At 54.1% G+C, this 19,796-nt stretch overlaps 1 protein-coding gene across 2 annotated transcripts in view; it reads left to right on the plus strand.

The window, feature by feature from the left end:
* CBS (cystathionine beta-synthase) overlaps positions 1-19,796 on the plus strand; it is a 54,713-nt gene that overhangs the window by 27,055 nt on the left and 7,862 nt on the right. For both annotated transcript variants that reach the window (XM_040334200.1, XM_040334201.1), the window contains exons 7-12: positions 531-622; positions 12,928-13,053; positions 13,158-13,242; positions 13,365-13,470; positions 14,955-15,032; positions 15,109-15,243. In XM_040334200.1, coding sequence (XP_040190134.1) covers positions 531-622; positions 12,928-13,053; positions 13,158-13,242; positions 13,365-13,470; positions 14,955-15,032; positions 15,109-15,243 — 622 coding nt within the window. The remainder of the gene's footprint in view (positions 1-530; positions 623-12,927; positions 13,054-13,157; positions 13,243-13,364; positions 13,471-14,954; positions 15,033-15,108; positions 15,244-19,796) is intronic.

The raw sequence follows: 19,796 nt of genomic DNA on the forward strand, positions 1-19,796 counted from the left end.
TATAGATCATGTGATGGAGAAGGACGCAGTGCCGGGTCCCGGTGATATCTATAGATCATGTGATAGAGAAGGACGCAGTGCCGGGTCCCGGTGATATCTATAGATCATGTGATAGAGAAGGACGTAGTGCCGGGTCCCAGTGATATCTATAGATCATGTGATGGAGAAGGACGTAGTGCCGGGTCCCGGTGATATCTATAGATCATGTGATAGAGGAGGACGTAGTGCCGGGTCCCGGTGATATCTATAGATCCTATGATAGAGGAGGACGCAGTGCCAGGTCCCGGTGATATCTATAGATCATGTGATGGAGAAGAACGTAGTGCCGGGTCCCGGTGATATCTATAGATCCGATGATAGAGGAGGACGCAGTGCCGGGTCCCAGTGATATCTATAGATCCTATGATAGAGGACGACGACGCAGGGCCGGGTCCCGCGATGTATACCTTTTTATATACAGATTACGGTTTCTTTGCCGGTATGATGCCCGGTGGTACAATTCCTGCACTGACAGTTTCTTTCCTCACCAGGACAGCTGGACATGATTGTGGCGGGGGCTGGGACTGGAGGAACCATTACAGGACTGGCACGAAAGATGAAAGAGAAATGTCCAAAGTGCAAGGTAAGTAGTGTGATTACTTGTGCCTGTCTGGGCTCCTGGGGGTCAGCTCAGGGTGTGATTACTTCTGTCTATCTGAGCTGATAGAGGAATGGCCACTTCCATTGCTGACCTCCAGACAATGCAGGAAAACATTTGGTAGGCCAGGCTCTCTGCTCTCCTCGGGGTGGGTGTCCCCGGGCTCTCTGCTCGCCTTGGGGTGGGTGTTTTCGGGCTCTGTTCTCACGCTCGCCTCGGGGTGGGTGTTTTCGGGCTCTGTTCTCACCCTCGCCTCGGGGTGGGTGTTTTCGGGCTCTGTGCTCACCCTCACCTCGGGGTGGGTGTTTTCGGGCTCTGTGCTCACCCTCGCCTCGGGGTGGGTGTCCTCTGGCTCTCTGCTCACGCTCGCCTCGGGGTGGGTGTTTTCGGGCTCTGTGCTCACCCTCACCTCGGGGTGGGTGTTTTCGGGCTCTGTGCTCACCCTCGCCTCGGGGTGGGTGTCCTCTGGCTCTCTGCTCACGCTCGCCTCGGGGTGGGTGTTTTCGGGCTCTGTGCTCACCCTCACCTCGGGGTGGGTGTTTTCGGGCTCTGTGCTTACCCTCGCCTCGGGGTGGGTGTCCTCTGGCTCTCTGCTCACGCTCGCCTCGGGGTGGGTGTTTTCGGGCTCTGTGCTCACCCTCACCTCGGGGTGGGTGTTTTCGGGCTCTGTGCTCACCCTCACCTCGGGGTGGGTGTTTTCGGGCTCTGTTCTCACCCTCGCCTCTGGGTGGGTGTTTTCGCCCTTTCCCTCGGGGTGGGTGTTTTTGGGCTCTGTGCTCACGCTCGCCTCGGGGTGGGTGTTTTTGGGCTCTGTGCTCACGCTCGCCTCGGGGTGGGTGTTTTTGGGCTCTGTTCTCACGCTCGCCTCGGGGTGGGTGTTTTCGGGCTCTGTGCTCACCCTCGCCTCGGGGTGGGTGTTTTCGCCCTTTCCCTCGGGGTGGGTGTTTTCGCCCTTTCCCTCGGGGTGGGTGTCCTCTGGCTCTGTTCTCACCCTTGCCTCCGGGTGGGTGTTTTCGGGCTCTGTGCTCACGCTCGCCTCGGGGTGGGTGTCCTCGGGCTCTGTGCTCACGCTCGCCTCGGGGTGGGTGTCCTCTGGCTCTGTGCTCACGCTCGCCTCGGGGTGGGTGTCCTCTGGCTCTGTTCTCACCCTTGCCTCTGGGTGGGTGTTTTCGGGCTCTGTTCTCACCCTCGCCTCCGGGTGGGTGTTTTCGGGCTCTGTTCTCACCCTCGCCTCCGGGTGGGTGTTTTCGGGCTCTGTGCTCACGCTCGCCTCGGGGTGGGTGTCCTCGGGCTCTGTGCTCACGCTCGCCTCGGGGTGGGTGTCCTCGGGCTCTGTGCTCACGCTCGCCTCGGGGTGGGTGTCCTCGGGCTCTGTGCTCACGCTCGCCTCGGGGTGGGTGTCCTCGGGCTCTGTGCTCACGCTCGCCTCGGGGTGGGTGTCCTCTGGCTCTGTTTTCGCCCTTGCCTCAGGGTGGGTGTTTTCGGGCTCTGTGCTCGCCTCTGGGTGGGTGTTTTCGGGCTCTGTGCTCACGCTCGCCTTGGGGTGGGTGTTTTCTTTATCGTACATCACGGGACACAGAGCGGCATTCATTACTATATGGGTTATATGGAGTACCTTCAGGTGTAGACACTGGCAATCTCAAACAGGAAATGCCCCTCCCTATATAACCCCCTCCCATAGGAGGAGTACCTCAGTTTTTACGCCAGTGTCTTAGGTGTTAGTCATGGTTTAGCTTGCCTCCGCATCCTTGGGATTAGGTGAGCTACCGGTTCTGTCCAAAAAAGCCTCAGCGCTAAAGTGGTCAGTAACCGGACCCCAAACCCTTGGGGTATAGCCCATAATGCTTTTCTTTTTAGAGAGCTGGACCCTGGGCCCAGAACTTAGAACCCTTTGGGTACCTAAAGTTTTCTGTTGCCAGGGTGCTATATGGGCCCAGGACAGTGGATCCTTCATAGGAACCCAGGGCCTGAAGGTCTAGACATCCCCACGGAGATGGGGGAAGATTGGGCCTCTTGCTTGGCAAAGTCCTGCGGCATGGAGCAGGTAAGTGAGGGGAAAAGACTTGCGGAACTTGGTTCTTAGCAGGTTTTTTTCTGGGGGTCACAGGGGACATGCCTAAAGTTATGCACTGCATCTGGCAAACTAGTCACATATCATAAAGATAGGATGGCTCTCTATGTATTATTCCCCATAAAATGTGACCTCCCTTGTAGTGTTGGAAAAGCATTGAGTGGGGCCTGTGTTATATAAAAATATATGTGTGTGTCAGAGAGCTTTGCTTACCTGCAGGCCTCCAGGCGATGCTCCATTCAGTCTTCCTCCTCAGAGCCTGCAAGCAGGCAAAACGCTGACCTCCTCATGGTTCCAGGCTGCAGGCTGCAGTTTGCTGGAACAGAGAGGTCCCTTCCTCCCAAAATCCCCCCCCCCCTCCCCCTGTCGGGAGGGGCATTTCCTGTTTGAGATTGCTGGGGGGGAAGGGCGGGTCAGTGGCTTAAAGGAAGGGGCGGCCCTTCCTTGTTTGTTCCATTCAATACTTTGGAACTGAGGAGAAAGACCAGAGCGGCAGCACGGGGCGCCGAGGACACACAGTGGCCAGAAAGGATATTGCAGTCTTCAGAGGACTGTTTTTTCAAGCCTAGAAATAGGCTGTTTCTTTTCCATCTCATAGTTTTTCTTTGCAATACTACTCAGGGGGACAGAATGTTTTTTCTTTCCTGGATTTGAAACAAAAACGAAAAAAAAAAAAAAAAAAAGTCATCTAGGGGAGAGGAAGCATTTTTTTTTTATCCCCCAAACAGGTGTTTGGACAATTAACTTTTATAGTTCCAAATACCAATAGGTAGCAGGTGTACCTCGGTATTGTACCATGGTATGCCGCTGTTTTCCCTACAGGGAGCCTTGGGGCCATCGGGATCTGGGGCTGGAGCTGACGCGGGTCAGTCCAACCCTAAGATGGTCACGGAGGAGGTATTACTCACCTCTTTAAAAGAGATGCAGAAAAGCATGGGAAAAATGATAGCCGCAGCTATGCGGGGCAGTAAGCGGAATAGATCTCCGTCGCCCGAGCGCGGACCCTCAGAAGAGGAGGCCCTTTCCTCAGGGGAATTGGACGACCTCTTGGACAAGGACCAAGTAGGTTCAGGGATCGAAGACCCGGATACAGAGGAGTCTGGGGCAGTCTCCCTGAGGGAGAGCTGGTGGATTCATAGGACTTGGTCCATAGGGCATTCAACTTGCCAGTACCAGATCTCCAGGTATCGACGGTTTCAGCTTTGGGCTCACTGAGGGCGCCTCAAAGCAGTGCTGTGTTTCCGATCCATCCTCTATTAGAGGGAATTTTGTTCCAAGATTGGAACAAGCCAGATAAGATCATCTTACCACCTAAAAGGTTCTCTGTCCTATATCCTATGGAAGAAAAATTTTCCAAAAGATGGGCTACTCCTGCAGTGGACGCAGCCATCTCATGTGTTAACAGATCGTTAACATGCCCTGTAGAAAACATACAGGTATTCAAGGATCCAGTTGATAAACGCTTGGAAGCACTACTTAAGAACTCCTTCACTACTGCAGGGGCAGTAGTACAGCCAGCTGTGGCTGCGATTGGGGTCGCTCAAGCATTATCGGATCAATTTAAGCAGATGCTTAAACTTATTCCGGCCCAGCAGGCAGAAAAATTTTCGGATGTCCCTAAGGCCATATGTTTTACGGTAGACGCAATCAAGGATTCTATCCAGCAAGCGTCACGTTTATCGTTATCCATATGAGAAGACTCTTATGGTTAAAAAGCTGGGAGGCTGAGCCCCCATGCAAGAAGCTCCTGGTAGGGTTCCCCTTCCATGGAGGACGACTCTTCGGAGAAGACCTAGATAAATACATTCAGACCATTTCAAACGGCAAGAGTACTCTCTTGCCAACTAAGAAGAAGGTTCAGGGACCTGCGTTTAAACGACAGTATTCCCCTGGGCAGGGGCCCTCTAATGCCAAGCAGTATCGACGGCCTCCTGCAAAAGCAAACTTCGGCTTCAACAGCAGATCACAAGGACAGGCTGTTAGAGGCAAAAGGCAGTGGTTTCGCAAACCAGCAAAACCAGCCCCCAAGCCAACCTTATGAAGGGGCGCCCCCACCCACGAAGGTGGGGGGAAGGCTGCGACTCTTTTCAGAGATTTGGGAAGCCAGCATTCCCGACGAGTGGGTACGGTCTTCCGTGGCCACAGGCTACAAATTAGATTTCCTAAGGTTTCCTCCTCCTCATTTCCAGAAGTCGAGGATTCCAAACGATCCGGAAAAGGGAGCCGCATTAAGATCGGCATTAGATCATCTACTTTCCCAGGAAGTAATAGTAGAGGTACCAGTCCTGGAACAGGGGCTGGGTTTCTACTCCAACCTATTCATCATCCCAAAATCCAATGGAGATGTCAGGCCAATTTTGGACCTAAAGATGGTAAATGCATATCTAAAGATCCGCTCATTTCGGATGGAATCCGTGCGGTCAGCAGCTGCCACACTCCAAAAGGACGACTTCATGGCGTCCATAGACATAAAGGATGCCTACCTTCATGTTCCAATTTATCAGCCACATCAAAGATATCTACGCTTCATGGTGGCTTCGCGTCACTTCCAATTCGTGGCGCTTCCCTTCGGGTTGGCTACGGCCCCCCGGGTGTTCACGAAGGTCCTAGCTCCAATCCTAGCCAAACTAAGGATCCAAGGGGTCACGATCCTAGCATACCTGGACGACCTCCTAGTCATAGATCACTCGTCTCCCGGCTTGGAGCGAGCAGTGGCCCTCACGGTCCAATACCTCGAGAGGTTCGGCTGGGTCCTAAATCGAGAAAAGTCAGCTTTCCAGCCCACAAAGCAGTTGGAATATCTCGGCATGAGATTAGACACAGAACAACAAGGAGTGTTCCTACCTCTGAGGAAGGTAAAAGCCATCAAGGAATTAATCCTACTGGTTCTAAGCAAGAAAGAACCGACTATTCGCCTATGTACGAGGTTACTAGGCAAGATGGTGGCCACATTCGAGGTGGTACCATACGCCCAGAGCCACACTCGCATCCTACAGGCAGCCATCCTGTCAGCATGGAGCAGAAGGCCACAGGCCTTGGATATCCCGTTGCCGCTCTCATCAAGAGTCCGACAAAGTCTGTGTTGGTGGTTAGACCCTCAGAATCTACTGAAGGGGAGGTCTTTCAGCCCAGTGGCTTGGAAGATAGTGACCACAGACGCCAGCCTGACGGGCTGGGGAGCAATTTTGGATGGTTGCACTCGCCAAGGTACTTGGGCAAAGCCAGAGAAGCAGTTGCCCATCAACATCTTGGAGCTCAGAGCTGCTCGACTAGCCCTCAGGGCTTGGACGTCAAAATTGCAGGGGTTCCCGGTGAGAATTCAATCAGACAATGCCACGGCCGTGGCATACATAAATCACCAAGGGGGAACCAGGAGTCAAGCCACTCAGAGAGAGGTGAGCTTGATTCTTCTATGGGCAGAGGCTCATGTGCCCTGCATATCGGCAATATTCATTCAGGAGTGGACAACTTTCAGGCGGACTTCTTAAGCCGCCAGACTCTATGGCCGGGGGAATGGTCTCTGCATCCACTAGTCTTTCAAGCACTCTGCCAAAGATGGGGAGTGCCGGACGTGGATATCATGGCATCGAGACTCAACAAGAAACTAGACAGGTTCATGTCCCGCTCAAGGGATCCGATGGCCTGCGGAACCGATGCGTTGGTTTGCCCTTGGCATCAGTTCAAACTTCTTTATGCGTTTCCCCCGCTCCAGTTACTACCCCGCCTGCTGCGCAGGATCCGGGTGGAGCACATACCAGTCATCCTGGTAGCTCCAGCATGGCCCAGAAGAGCATGGTACTCACTAATCTTAAGGATGGTAGTGGGAGACCCGTGGACTCTTCCTCTACGGCCAGACCTGCTATCGCAAGGTCCGATCCTCCACCCTGCCTTACGGCATCTAAATTTGACGGCCTGGAAGCTGAATCCCTGATTCTCAGGGGTAGAGGTCTGTCTCAGAAAGTAATCTCTACCCTAATCAGAGCCAGGAAACCGGTCTCTAGGGTGATTTATTACAGGGTCTGGAAGGCCTATGTAGGCTGGTGTGAGTCCAAGCGATGGCTTTCTCGCAAATTTACCATCGATAGAGTATTAAGTTTTCTCCAGCTAGGAGTGGATAAAGGATTGGCATTAAGCACAATCAAAGGACAGATTTCTGCTCTGTCAGTGTGGTTTCAGCGGCCGCTGGCCACCCACTCGCTGGTTAAGACCTTCCTTCAAGGGGTCTTACGTATTAGACCTCCAGTTAAATCCCCGCTTTGTCCGTGGGATTTAAATCTTGTTCTGTCAAGTTTACAGAAACAACCGTTTGAGCCGTTGGCTGATATTCCTTTGGTTCTACTGACAAGGAAGTTAGTATTTTTGGTTGCCATAGTTTCCGCAAGAAGAGTTTCGGAGCTGGCAGCCTTATCCTGTAAGGAACCATATCTTGTTTTTCATAAGGACAGGGTCGTTCTCCGCCCTCATCCTTCCTTCCTTCCGAAGGTCATATCCAGTTTTCATTTGAACCAGGATTTGGTATTACCATCCTTCTTCCCTAAACCTACTTCCAGAAAGGAAGGGTTGCTGCATACCTTGGATATTGTCAGGGCCATGAAGGCCTATCTTAAAGCTACAAAGAAGATCCGGAAGACAGATGTGCTGTTCATTCTACCGGATGGGCCCAAGAAGGGGCAGGCAGCTGCAAAGTCCACCATTTCTAGGTGGATTAAGCAATTAATCACTCAGGCCTACGGCTTGAAAGGGTTGCCTCCTCCAGTATCATTAAAGGCTCATTCTACTAGAGCCATGGGCGCCTCCTGGGCAGCACACCACCAGATCTCTATGGCTCAAGTTTGCAAGGCGGCAACCTGGTCTTCTGTCCACACGTTTACAAAATTCTACAAGTTGGACGTAAGAAGGAATACTGATACTGCCTTCGGGCAGGCAGTGCTGCAGGCTGCAGTTTGAGACCCTCGGATTCCGGGGGCTCCTCTTGTTCGAGTTAAATTTAAAAATTTTATTTTTCTCAACTAAGTTGGATTTATTATGATTTGAGTATATCTCTAAATTAAATCCTTTTGTCTTGGAGATGTTCTCCCTCCCCTCATTGTAAGCATTGCTTTGGGACATCCCATATAGTAATGAATGCCGCTCTGTGTCCCGTGATGTACGATAAAGAAAAAGAGATTTTTAATACAGCTTACCTGTAAAATCTTTTTCTTGGAGTACATCACGGGACACAGAGCTCCCACCCCTCTTTTTTGAGGACCATTTTGGGAGGCATACTGCTTGCTACAAAACTGAGGTACTCCTCCTATGGGAGGGGGTTATATAGGGAGGGGCATTTCCTGTTTGAGATTGCCAGTGTCTACACCTGAAGGTACTCCATATAACCCATATAGTAATGAATGCCGCTCTGTGTCCCGTGATGTACTCCAAGAAAAAGATTTTACAGGTAAGCTGTATTAAAAATCTCTTTTTCAGGCTCTCTGCTCATCCTCGCCTCGGGGTTGGTTGTCCTCGGGGGACGTATCGGAGGGATGCTTCGATGACGTATGGGGATTTATTGGGGACAGAGCATGATGTATCTGGGGTAGCTGTCTCTGGGTCACGTACAGCGCACCTTCCTTCCGGCCGCCATACATGTCATCCTTCCACAGGTGATCGGAGTGGATCCAGAAGGTTCCGTCTTGGATACAAAGTTGGAGGGTAATGGATATGACTCGCCACAGTGGTGGACCAATCGGTGAGATTCTAGGAGATAGGGGCATGTAGGGAGTGTTGGTGTGTATTACCTGCCCTTCCTGATGGTTGGCTGTTTTTGTTGTAGTGTCCCCTGATTCTCTGATCACACTTGTCTTGGAGGGATGTCTCTGGGCTCTCTGATCACACTTGTCTTGGAGGGGTGTCTCTGGGCTCTCTGATCACACTTGTCTTGGAGGGGTGTCTCTGGGCTCTCTGCTCACACTTGTCTTGGAGGGATGTCTCTGGGCTCTCTGCTCACACTTGTCTTGGAGGGATGTCTCTGGGCTCTCTGCTCACACTTGTCTTGGAGGGATGTCTCTGGGCTTTCTGATCACACTTGTCTTGGAGGAATGTCTCTGGGCTCTCTGATCACACTTGTCTTGGAGGGATGTCTCTGGGCTCTCTGCTCACACTTGTCTTGGAGGGATGTCTCTGGGCTCTCTGCTCACACTTGTCTGGGAGGGATGTCTCTGGGCTCTCTGATCACACTTGTCTTGGAGGGATGTCTCTGGGCTCTCTGCTCACACTTGTCTTGGAGGGATGTCTCTGGGCTCTCTGCTCACACTTGTCTTGGAGGGATGTCTCTGGGCTTTCTGATCACACTTGTCTTGGAGGAATGTCTCTGGGCTCTCTGATCACACTTGTCTTGGAGGGATGTCTCTGGGCTCTCTGCTCACACTTGTCTTGGAGGGATGTCTCTGGGCTCTCTGCTCACACTTGTCTTGGGAGGGATGTCTCTGGGCTCTCTGATCACACTTGTCTTGGAAGGATGTCTCTGGGCTCTCTGCTCACACTTGTCTTGGAGGGATGTCTCTGGGCTCTCTGCTCACACTTGTCTTGGAGGGATGTCTCTGGGCTCTCTGCTCACACTTGTCATGGAGGGATGTCTCTGGGCTCTCTGCTCACTTGTCTTGGAGGGGTGTCTCTGGGCTCTCTGCTCACACTTGTCTTGGAGGGGTGTCTCTGGGCTCTCTGATCACACTTGTCTTGGAGGGATGTCTCTGGGCTCTCTGCTCACACTTGTCTTGGAGGGATGTCTCTGGGCTCTCTGATCACACTTGTCTTGGAGGGATGTCTCTGGGCTCTCTGCTCACACTTGTCTTGGAGGGGTGTCTCTCTGCTCACACTTGTCTTGGAGGGATGTCTCTGGGCTCTCTGCTCACACTTGTCTTGGAGGGATGTCTCTGGGCTCTCTGCTCACACTTGTCTTGGAGGGATGTCTCTGGGCTCTCTGATCACACTTGTCTTGGAGGGAAGTCTCAGGCTCTCTGCTCACACTTGTCTTGGAGGGATGTCTCTGGGCTCTCTGATCACACTTGTCTTGGAGGGATGTCTCTGGGCTCTCTGCTCACACTTGTCTTGGAGGGATGTCTCTGGGCTCTCTGCTCACACTTGTCTTGGAGGGGTGTCTCTCTGATCACACTTGTCTTGGAGGGATGTCTCTGGGCTCTCTGCTCACACTTGTCTTGGAGGGATGTCTCTGGGCTCTCTGCTCACACTTGTCTTGGAGGGATGTCTCTGGGCTCTCTGATCACACTTGTCTTGGAGGGGTGTCTCTCTGCTCACACTTGTCTTGGAGGGATGTCTCTGGGCTCTCTGCTCACACTTGTCTTGGAGGGATGTCTCTGGGCTCTCTGCTCACACTTGTCTTGGAGGGATGTCTCTGGGCTCTCTGATCACACTTGTCTTGGAGGGATGTCTCTGGGCTCTCTGCTCACACTTGTCTTGGAGGGATGTCTCTGGGCTTTCTGATCACACTTGTCTTGGAGGGATGTCTCTGGGCTCTCTGCTCACTTGTCTTGGAGGGGTGTCTCTGGGCTCTCTGCTCGCACTCGTCTTGGAGGGTGTGTGTCTGGGCTCTCTCTTGTCTTGGAGTGATGTCTCTGGGCTCTCTGCTCACACTTGTCTTGGAGGGATGTCTCTGGGCTCTCTGCTCACACTTGTCTTGGAGGAATGTCTCTGGGCTCTCTGCTCACACTTGTCTTGGAGGGATGTCTCTGGGCTCTCTGATCACACTTGTCTTGGAGGGATGTCTCTGGGCTCTCTGCTCACACTTGTCTTGGAGGGATGTCTCTGGGCTTTCTGATCACACTTGTCTTGGAGGGATGTCTCTGGGCTCTCTGCTCACTTGTCTTGGAGGGGTGTCTCTGGGCTCTCTGCTCGCACTCGTCTTGGAGGGTGTGTGTCTGGGCTCTCTCTTGTCTTGGAGTGATGTCTCTGGGCTCTCTGCTCACACTTGTCTTGGAGGGATGTCTCTGGGCTCTCTGCTCACACTTGTCTTGGAGGGATGTCTCTGGGCTCTCTGCTCACACTTGTCTTGGAGTGATGTCTCTGGGCTCTCTGCTCACACTTGTCTTGGAGGGATGTCTCTGGGCTCGCTGCTCACACTTGTCTTGGAGGAATGTCTCTGGGCTCTCTGATCACACTTGTCTTGGAGGGATGTCTCTCTGCTCACACTTGTCTTGGAGGGATGTCTCTGGGCTCTCTGATCACACTTGTCTTGGAGGGATGTCTCTCTGCTCACACTTGTCTTGGAGGGATGTCTCTGGGCTCTCTGCTCACACTTGTCTTGGAGGGATGTCTCTGGGCTCTCTGATCACACTTGTCTTGGAGGAATGTCTCTGGGCTTTCTGATCACACCTGTCTTGGAGGGACGTCTCTGGGCTCTCTGATCACACTTGTCTTGGAAGGATGTCTCTGGGCTCTCTGCTCACACTTGTCTTGGAGGGATGTCTCTGGGCTCTCTGCTCACACTTGTCTTGGAGGGATGTCTCTGGGCTCTCTGATCACACTTGTCTTGGAGGGATGTCTCTGGGCTCTCTGCTCACACTTGTCTTGGAGGGGTGTCTCTCTGCTCACACTTGTCTTGGAGGGATGTCTCTGGGCTTTCTGATCACACTTGTCTTGGAGGGATGTCTCTGGGCTCTCTGCTCACTTGTCTTGGAGGGGTGTCTCTGGGCTCTCTGCTCTCTCTTGTCTTGGAGTGATGTCTCTGGGCTCTCTGCTCACACTTGTCTTGGAGGGATGTCTCTGGGCTCTCTGCTCACACTTGTCTTGGAGGGATGTCTCTGGGCTCTCTGCTCACACTTGTCTTGGAGGGATGTCTCTGGGCTCTCTGCTCTCTCTTGTCTTGGAGTGATGTCTCTGGGCTCTCTGCTCACACTTGTCTTGGAGGGATGTCTCTGGGCTCTCTGCTCACACTTGTCTTGGAGGGATGTCTCTGGGCTCTCTGCTCACACTTGTCTTGGAGGGATGTCTCTGGGCTCTCTGATCACACTTGTCTTGGAGGGATGTCTCTGGGCTCTCTGATCACACTTGTCTTGGAGGGATGTCTCTGGGCTCTCTGCTCACACCTTTCTTAAAGGGGTGTGTCTGGGCTCTCTCGTCTTGGAGGGGGTGTGTCTGGGCTCTCTCGTCTTGGAGGGGGTGTGTCTGGGCTCTCTCATCTTGGCGGGGTGTGTCTGGGCTCTCTCTCGTTTTGGAGGGGGTGTGTCTGGGCTCTCTCATCTTGGCGGGGTGTGTCTGGGCTCTCTCTCGTTTTGGAGGGGGTGTCTCTGAACATCACACTAAGAATGTTCATTCCAAGGAGTGTGATGTAATGAAGTAGTAGGAGCTGCATATCATATGACTCGATATTTACGATGGGGGCGTATCCAGGGATATATTGGGGAGGTCTCGGGAAGGTAGCTGGGATGTATTGGGGAGGTCTCGGGAGCATAGCGGGGATGTATTGGGGAGGTCTCGGGAAGGTAGCTGGGATGTATTGGGGAGGTCTCGGGAGCATAGCGGGGGATGTATTGGGGAGGTCTCGGGAGCATAGCGGGGATACATTGGGGAGGTCTCGGGAGCATAGCGGGGGATACATTGGGGAGGTCTCGGGAGCATAGCGGGGGATACATTGGGGAGGTCTCGGGAGCATAGCGGGGGATATATTGGGGAGGTCTCGGGAGCATAGCGGGGATACATTGGGGAGGTCTCGGGAGCATAGCGGGGGATACATTGGGGAGGTCTCGGGAGCATAGCGGGGATATATTGGGGAGGTCTCGGGAGCATAGCAGGGATATATTGGGGAGGTCTCGGGAGCATAGCTGGGATACATTGGGGAGGTCTCGGGAGCATAGCGGGGATATATTGGGGAGGTCTCGGGAGCATAGCGGGGATATATTGGGGAGGTCTCGGGAGCATAGCTGGGATACATTGGGGAGGTCTCGGGAGCATAGCGGGGATACATTGGGGAGGTCTCGGGAGCATAGCGGGGATACATTGGGGAGGTCTCGGGAGAATAGCGGGGATATATTGGGGAGGTCTCGGGAGAATAGCGGGGATACATTGGGGAGGTCTCGGGAGCATAGCGGGGATACATTGGGGAGGTCTCGGGAGAATAGCGGGGATACATTGGGGAGGTCTCGGGAGCATAGCGGGGGATGCAGCAGAGATGTAGCGGGGGTCGCTGTCTCTGGGTCCTAAGACCGCCATACATGTCCTCCTTCCTCAGGTGATCGGAGTGGATCCAGAAGGTTCGATCTTGGCCGAGCCGGAGAAGCTCAATCAGACAGATAAGACTGGATATGAGGTGGAGGGGATTGGATACGACTTTATCCCCACGGTGCTGGACCGATCGGTGAGATCCTCGGGGGAGGGGAGGGGGTGTGGGCTAATGTCGGGATTGGTGGTGTGCATTACCTCCCCCTCCCTTTGCGATTTCTGATTGGCTGTTTCTGTCAGGTGGTGGATGAATGGTACAAGTCCAATGATAAAGAATCCTTCTCGATAGCTCGGGATCTGATTCGGGAGGAGGGGTTGCTGTGCGGTGAGTACACATTGCTGTGATTGGGGGGGGGGGACCCATGGCAGCCAATCTGGAGTCAGTTTTCTCTGGGTCCCTGTATTTTATGAAATGAACCCGATGCTGTGTATGGATTTCCTCTGCAGGGGGCAGTTCTGGGAGCGCTATGAGCGCAGCGCTGAAAGCGGCGCAGCACTTGGAGGAGGGGCAGAGGTGTGTCGTCATCCTACCAGATTCTGTGCGCAATTACATGTAAGACGGAAATGTATTTCCTGGGAGGGGATTGTGTGCGACACTTTACTACTTGTTACCCTTTCTACATATTCACCCCTTCTTCCCCTTCTCCCTTGTACTGTGAGTACACAACTCGGTCATGTGATGGATGGGATACGGCCTATTAGGAAACTGTAACATGACATTGTATGACGTGTCCTCTCGCTCTCTCTCTCGTTCTCGCGCTTTCATTCTCGCTCTCGCTCTCGTGCTCTTGCGCGCTCTCTCTCTCTCTCGTGCTCTTGCGCTCTCTCTCGTGCTCTTGCGCTCTCTCTCGTGCTCTTGCGCTCTCTCTCGTGCTCTTGCGCTCTCTCTCTCTCGTGCTCTTGTGCTCTCTCTCTCTCGTGCTCTTGCGCTCTCTCTCTCGTGCTCTTGCGCTCTCTCTCTCGTGCTCTTGCGCTCTCTCTCTCTCGTGCTCTTGTGCTCTCTCTCTCTCGTGCTCTTGCGCTCTCTCTCTCGTGCTCTTGCGCTCTCTCTCTCGTGCTCTTGCGCTCTCTCTCTCTCGTGCTCTTGCGCTCTCTCTCTCTCGTGCTCTTGCGCTCTCTCTCTCGTGCTCTTGCGCTCTCTCTCTCGTGCTCTTGCGCTCTCTCGTGCTCTTGCGCTCTCTCGTGTGCTCTTGCGCTCTCTCTCGCGTGCTCTTGCGCTCTCTCGTGTGCTCTTGCGCTCTCTCTCGCGTGCTCTTGCGCTCTCTCTCGCGTGCTCTTGCGCTCTCTCTCGCGTGCTCTTGCGCTCTCTCTCGCGTGCTCTTGCGCTCTCTCTCGCGTGCTCTCGCTGTCTCTCTCGTGCTCTCGCTCTCTCTCTCGTGCTCTCGCTCTCTCTCTCGTGCTCTCGCGCTCTCTCTCGTGCTCTCTCTCATGCTTTCTCTCTCGCTCTCTCTCGCTCTCATGCTTTCTCTCTCTCGTGCTCTCTCTCTCGTGCTCTCTCTCTCGTGCTCTCTCTCTCTCGTGCTTTCTCTCTCTCTTGCGCTCATACTCTCACTCATTCTCTCGCTCTCTCTCATGCTTTCTCTCTCTCTTGCGCTCATGCGCTCTCTCGTGCTCTCATTCTCTCTCTCGTGCTCTCTCTCTCATGCTCTCTCTTGTGCTCTCTCTCTCTCGCTCTCTCTCATGCTTTCTCTCTCTCTCTCTTGCGCTCATGCTCTCTCTCATGCTTTCTCTCTCTCTCTCTTGCGCTCATGCTCTCTCTCATGCTCTCGCTCTTGCTCTCATGCTCTCGCTCTCTTGCTCTCATGCTCTCGCTCTCTTGCTCTCATGCTCTCGCTCTCATGCTCTCGCTCTCATGCTCTCGCTCTCATGCTCTCGCTCTCATGCTCTCGCTCTTGCTCTCATGCTCTCGCTCTCTTGCTCTCATTCTCTCGCTCGCTCTCTCTCGCTCTCTTGCTCTCTTGCTCTCATACTCTCGCTCATTCTCTCATGCTCTCTCTCGCTCTCTCTCATTCTCTTGCGCTCTCTCTCTCGGCACAGGACGAAGTTCCTGAGTGATAAATGGATGACCCAGAAGCAGTTCCTGAAGGTGGATGATCTAGAGGGGAGTAAGCCCTGGTAAGTGGTCAGGAGATGGTTTGAGCCGAGGTGTTTTTATTATTTTTTCCTCCTCCTGATTTGTCTTCTCCTTCAGGTGGTGGAACGTCAAGGTCTCTTCTTTGTCTCTTTCTGCCCCACTGACCGTCCTTCCAACAGTCAACTGCAATCAGACCATCCAGCTCCTTCGAGAGAAAGGCTTTGACCAAGTCCCCATCGTGTCCGAGTCCGGGTGAGGATCCCATTGCTGTCTTCATCTGGGGGGGGGGTCTGGGAACTCTCCTCCAATAAGCACTCTTTGTACTTTCCAATCCAACAACTAGAATTGGAGGTCAGAGAGACGTGTGGGGTCAGAGAGACGTGTGGGGTCAGAGAGACGTGTGGGGTCAGAGGCGTGTGGGGTCAGAGAGACGTGTGAGGTCAGAGAGGCGTGTGGGGTCAGAGAGACGTGTGGGGTCAGAGGCGTGTGGGGTCAGAGGCGTGTGGGGTCAGAGGCGTGTGGGGTCAGAGGCGTGTGGGGTCAGAGAGACGTGTGGGGTCAGAGAGACGTGTGGGGTCAGAGAGACGTGTGGGGTCAGAGAGACGTGTGGGGTCAGAGAGACGTGTGGGGTCAGAGAGACGTGTGGGGTCAGAGAGACGTGTGGGGTCAGAGAGACGTGTGAGGTCAGAGAGACGTGTGGGGTCAGAGACGTGTGGGGTCAGAGGCGTGTGGGGTTCAGAGAGACATGTGAGGTCAGAGAGACGTGTGAGGTCAGAGAGACGTGTGAGGTCAGAGACGTGTTGGGTCAGAGACGTGTGGGGTCAGAGACGTGTGGGGTCAGAGACGTGTGGGTTCAGAGAGACGCGTGGGTTCAGAGAGACGCGTGGGTTCAGAGAGACGCGTGGGGTCAGAGAGACGTGTGGAGGTCAGAGAGACGTGTGGGGTCAGAGACGTGTGGTGGGGTCAGAGAGACGTGTGGTGGGGTCAGAGAGACGTGTGGTGGGGTCAGAGAGACGTGTGGTGGGGTCAGAGAGACGTGTGGTGGGGTCAGAGAGACGTGTGGTGGGGTCAGAGAGACGTGTGGGGTCAGAGAGACGTGTGAGGTCAGAGAGACGTGTGGGGTCAGAGACGTGTGGTGGGGTCAGAGAGACGTGTGGTGGGGTCAGAGAGACGTGTGGGGTCAGAGACGTGTGGGGTCAGAGACGTGTGGGGTTCAGAGAGACGTGTGGGGTTCAGAGGCGTGTGGAGGTCAGAGACACGTGTGGGGTCAGAGAGACGTGTGGGGTTCAGAGAGACGTGTGGGGTCAGAGACGTGTGGGGTTCAGAGAGACGTGTGGGGTTCAGAGAGACGTGTGGGGTCAGAGAGACGTGTGGGGGTCAGAGAGACGTGTGGGGTTCAGAGAGACGTGTGAGGTCAGAGAGACGTGTGGGGTTCAGAGAGACGTGTGGGGTCAGAGACGTGTGGGGTCAGAGACGTGTGGGGTCAGAGACGTGTGGGGTCAGAGACGTGTGGGGTCAGAGAGACGTGAGGTCAGAGAGACGTGTGGGGTCAGAGACGTGTGGGGTCAGAGAGACGTGTGGTGGGGTCAGAGAGACGTGTGGGGTCAGAGACGTGTGGGGTCAGAGACGTGTGGTGGGGTCAGAGACGTGTGGTGGGGTCAGAGACGTGTGGTGGGGTCAGAGACGTGTGGGGTCAGAGACCCGTGAGGTCAGACCTGTATTGATGGAGTGTCAAGCATACCAAGTGCTGGGAAACGGGTGTGACCAGAAATGTGATGTATAGAAGAGTGTGGTTCATTAACCCCTTCAATACCGGGCTTTTTTACACACCTCAATACCGGGCCTATTCTGGCACTTCTCCTTCAGGCCTTTTTTTTTTTTTTGGAAAAAAATTGTTTCATGAATTAAAAAAATAACAAAACAGTAAAGTTAGCCCAATTTTATTGTAAAATATGAAAGATGATGTTACACCGAGTAAATAGATACCCAACATGTCACGCTTTAAAATTGCGCACACTCATGGAATGGCGCCAAACTTCGGTACTTAAAAATCTCCACAGGCGACGCTTTGAAATGTTTTACAGGTTACCAGTTTAGATTTACAGAGGAGGTCTAGTGCGAGAATTGTTGCTTTCGCTCTAACGCACGCGGCGATACCTCACATGTGGTTTAAACAGCGTTTACATATGTCGGCGGGACTTGTGTGTGCGCGTTCGCTTCTGCGCGTGAGCTACCGGGGACAGGGGCGTTTTTAATTTTTTTTTATTATTATTTTTTTATGACTTTTATTCCTATTACACAAGGAATGTAAAAATCCCTTGTAGAAGGAAATGTGTGTGACAGGTCCTCTTTATGGAGAGAGGCGGGGTCTATAAGACCTCCCCCTCCCCCCACATCTCTCCTCCAGGCTGGAAAGAATGGGATTGGTGAAAAAAATGTCACCGATCTCATGATTACTGTTGCTTAGCAGCCACAATCGCGGCTTTGTTTACATACGGGGACCGGGGCGTGACGTCATCGCATCGCGCCCGGGTCCTCCGACGGTCATAGGGATGACGGGTGACCATCTGGTCACCAGTCATCTCTATGCTTCCTGCCAGCGCCGGACGATTCGTTCTCCGGGCCCCCGATGGCACGGGAGAGCCCGGAGAAGCACCGGATGGCGGCGGGAAGAACGATCAAGCGGTGGAACCGCCGCTATGATCGTTCTTATGTTGCGCAGAATCGCCAGCAGAAGAGAAGGATATCTGAATGACGCCTCTAGCTCCACCCATCATTCAGATATCCCCCCACAAAGCCCAGGACGTCATATGACGCCCACCCAGGATGGGAGATCCCCTCTGTGGACGTCATATGACGCCCACCCAGGATGGGAGATCCCCCTCTGTGGACGTCATATGACGCCCACCCTGGATGGGAGATCCTCTCTGTGGACGTCATATGACGCCCACCCAGGATGGGAGATCCCCTCTGTGGACGTCATATGACGCCCACCCAGGATGGGAGATCCCCTCTGTGGACGTCATATGACGCCCACCCAGGATGGGAGATCCCCTCTGTGGACGTCATATGACGCCCACCCAGGATGGGAGATCCCCTCTGTGACGTCATATGACGCCCACCCAGGATGGGAGATCCCCTCTGTGGACGTCATATGACGCCCACCCAGGATGGGAGATCCCCTCTGTGGACGTCATATGACGCCACCCAGGATGGGAGATCCCCTCTGTGGACGTCATATGACGCCCACCCAGGATGGGAGATCCCCTCTGTGGACGTCATATGACGCCCACCCAGGATGGGAGATCCCCTCTGTGGACGTCATATGACGCCCACCCAGGATGGGAGATCCCCTCTGTGGACGTCATATGACGCCCACCAGGATGGGAGATCCCCTCTGTGGACGTCATATGACGCCCACCCAGGATGGGAGATCCCCTCTGTGGACGTCATATGACGCCCACCCAGGATGGGAGATCCCCTCTGTGGACGTCATATGACGTCCACCCAGGATGGGAGATCCCTCTGTGGACGTCATATGACGCCCACCCAGGATGGGAGATCCCTCTGTGGACGTCATATGCCGCCCACCCAGGATGGGAGATCCCCTCTGTGGACGTCATATGACGCCCACCCAGGATGGGAGATCCCCTCTGTGGACGTCATATGACGCCCACCCAGGATGGGAGGTCCCCTCTGTGGACGTCATATGACGGCCCACCCAGGATGGGAGATCCCCTCTGTGGGCGTCATATGACGTCCACCCAGGATGGGAGATCCCCTCTGTGGACGTCATATGACGCCCACCCAGGATGGAGATCCCCTCTGTGGACGTCATATGACGCCCACCCAGGATGGGAGATCCCCTCTGTGGACGTCATATGACGCCCACCCAGGATGGGAGATCCCCTCTGTGGACGTCATATGACGCCCCACCCAGGATGGGAGATCCCCTCTGTGGACGTCATATGACGCCCACCCAGGATGGGAGATCCCCTCTGTGGACGTCATATGACGCCCACCCAGGATGGGAGGTCCCCTCTGTGGACGTCATATGACGCCCACCCTGGATGGGAGGTCCCCTCTGTGGACGTCATATGACGCCCACCCTGGATGGGAGATCCCCTCTGTGGACGTCATATGACGCCCACCCAGGATGGGAGATCCCCTCTGTGGACGTCATATGACGCCCACCCAGGATGGGAGATCCCCTCTGTGGACGTCATATGACGCCCACCCAGGATGGGAGATCCCCTCTGTGGACGTCATATGACGTCCACCCACGATGGGAGATCCCCTCTGTGGACGTCATATGACGCCCACCCAGGATGGGAGATCCCCTCTGTGGACGTCATATGACGCCCACCCAGGATGGGAGATCCCCTCTGTGGACGTCATATGACGTCCACCCAGGATGGGAGATCCCCCTCTGTGGACGTCATATGACGCCCACCCAGGATGGGAGATCCCCTCTGTGGACGTCATATTACAATGGGCCGGTATTGAAGGGGTTAAGGAACAATTCCAGAAAAACATCAATATAACAAAAGTAAACCAAGAACCTAAACCAGCGAAGCTTGGCCACTTGCTGACCAGCCGCCGCAACATGGCTCGGGCGAAACGATGTTGCGTCGCCCTGTGGCCACTAGGGGTGCGCCCCCCGGCACCCGCGATCACTCGTGACAGAGCGAGAACCAGGATCTGTGTGTGTAAATGATCCGCTTTGTATGAACGGCGATCTGTCATTTCCCCTAGTCAGTCCTAATACCTCTTCAGTTGGAACATGCAGAGGGAACACAATTAAC

This window comes from Rana temporaria, assembly GCF_905171775.1.
Source record: "Rana temporaria chromosome 2 unlocalized genomic scaffold, aRanTem1.1 chr2r, whole genome shotgun sequence".
In the NCBI taxonomy this organism is placed as follows: Eukaryota; Metazoa; Chordata; class Amphibia; order Anura; family Ranidae; genus Rana; species Rana temporaria.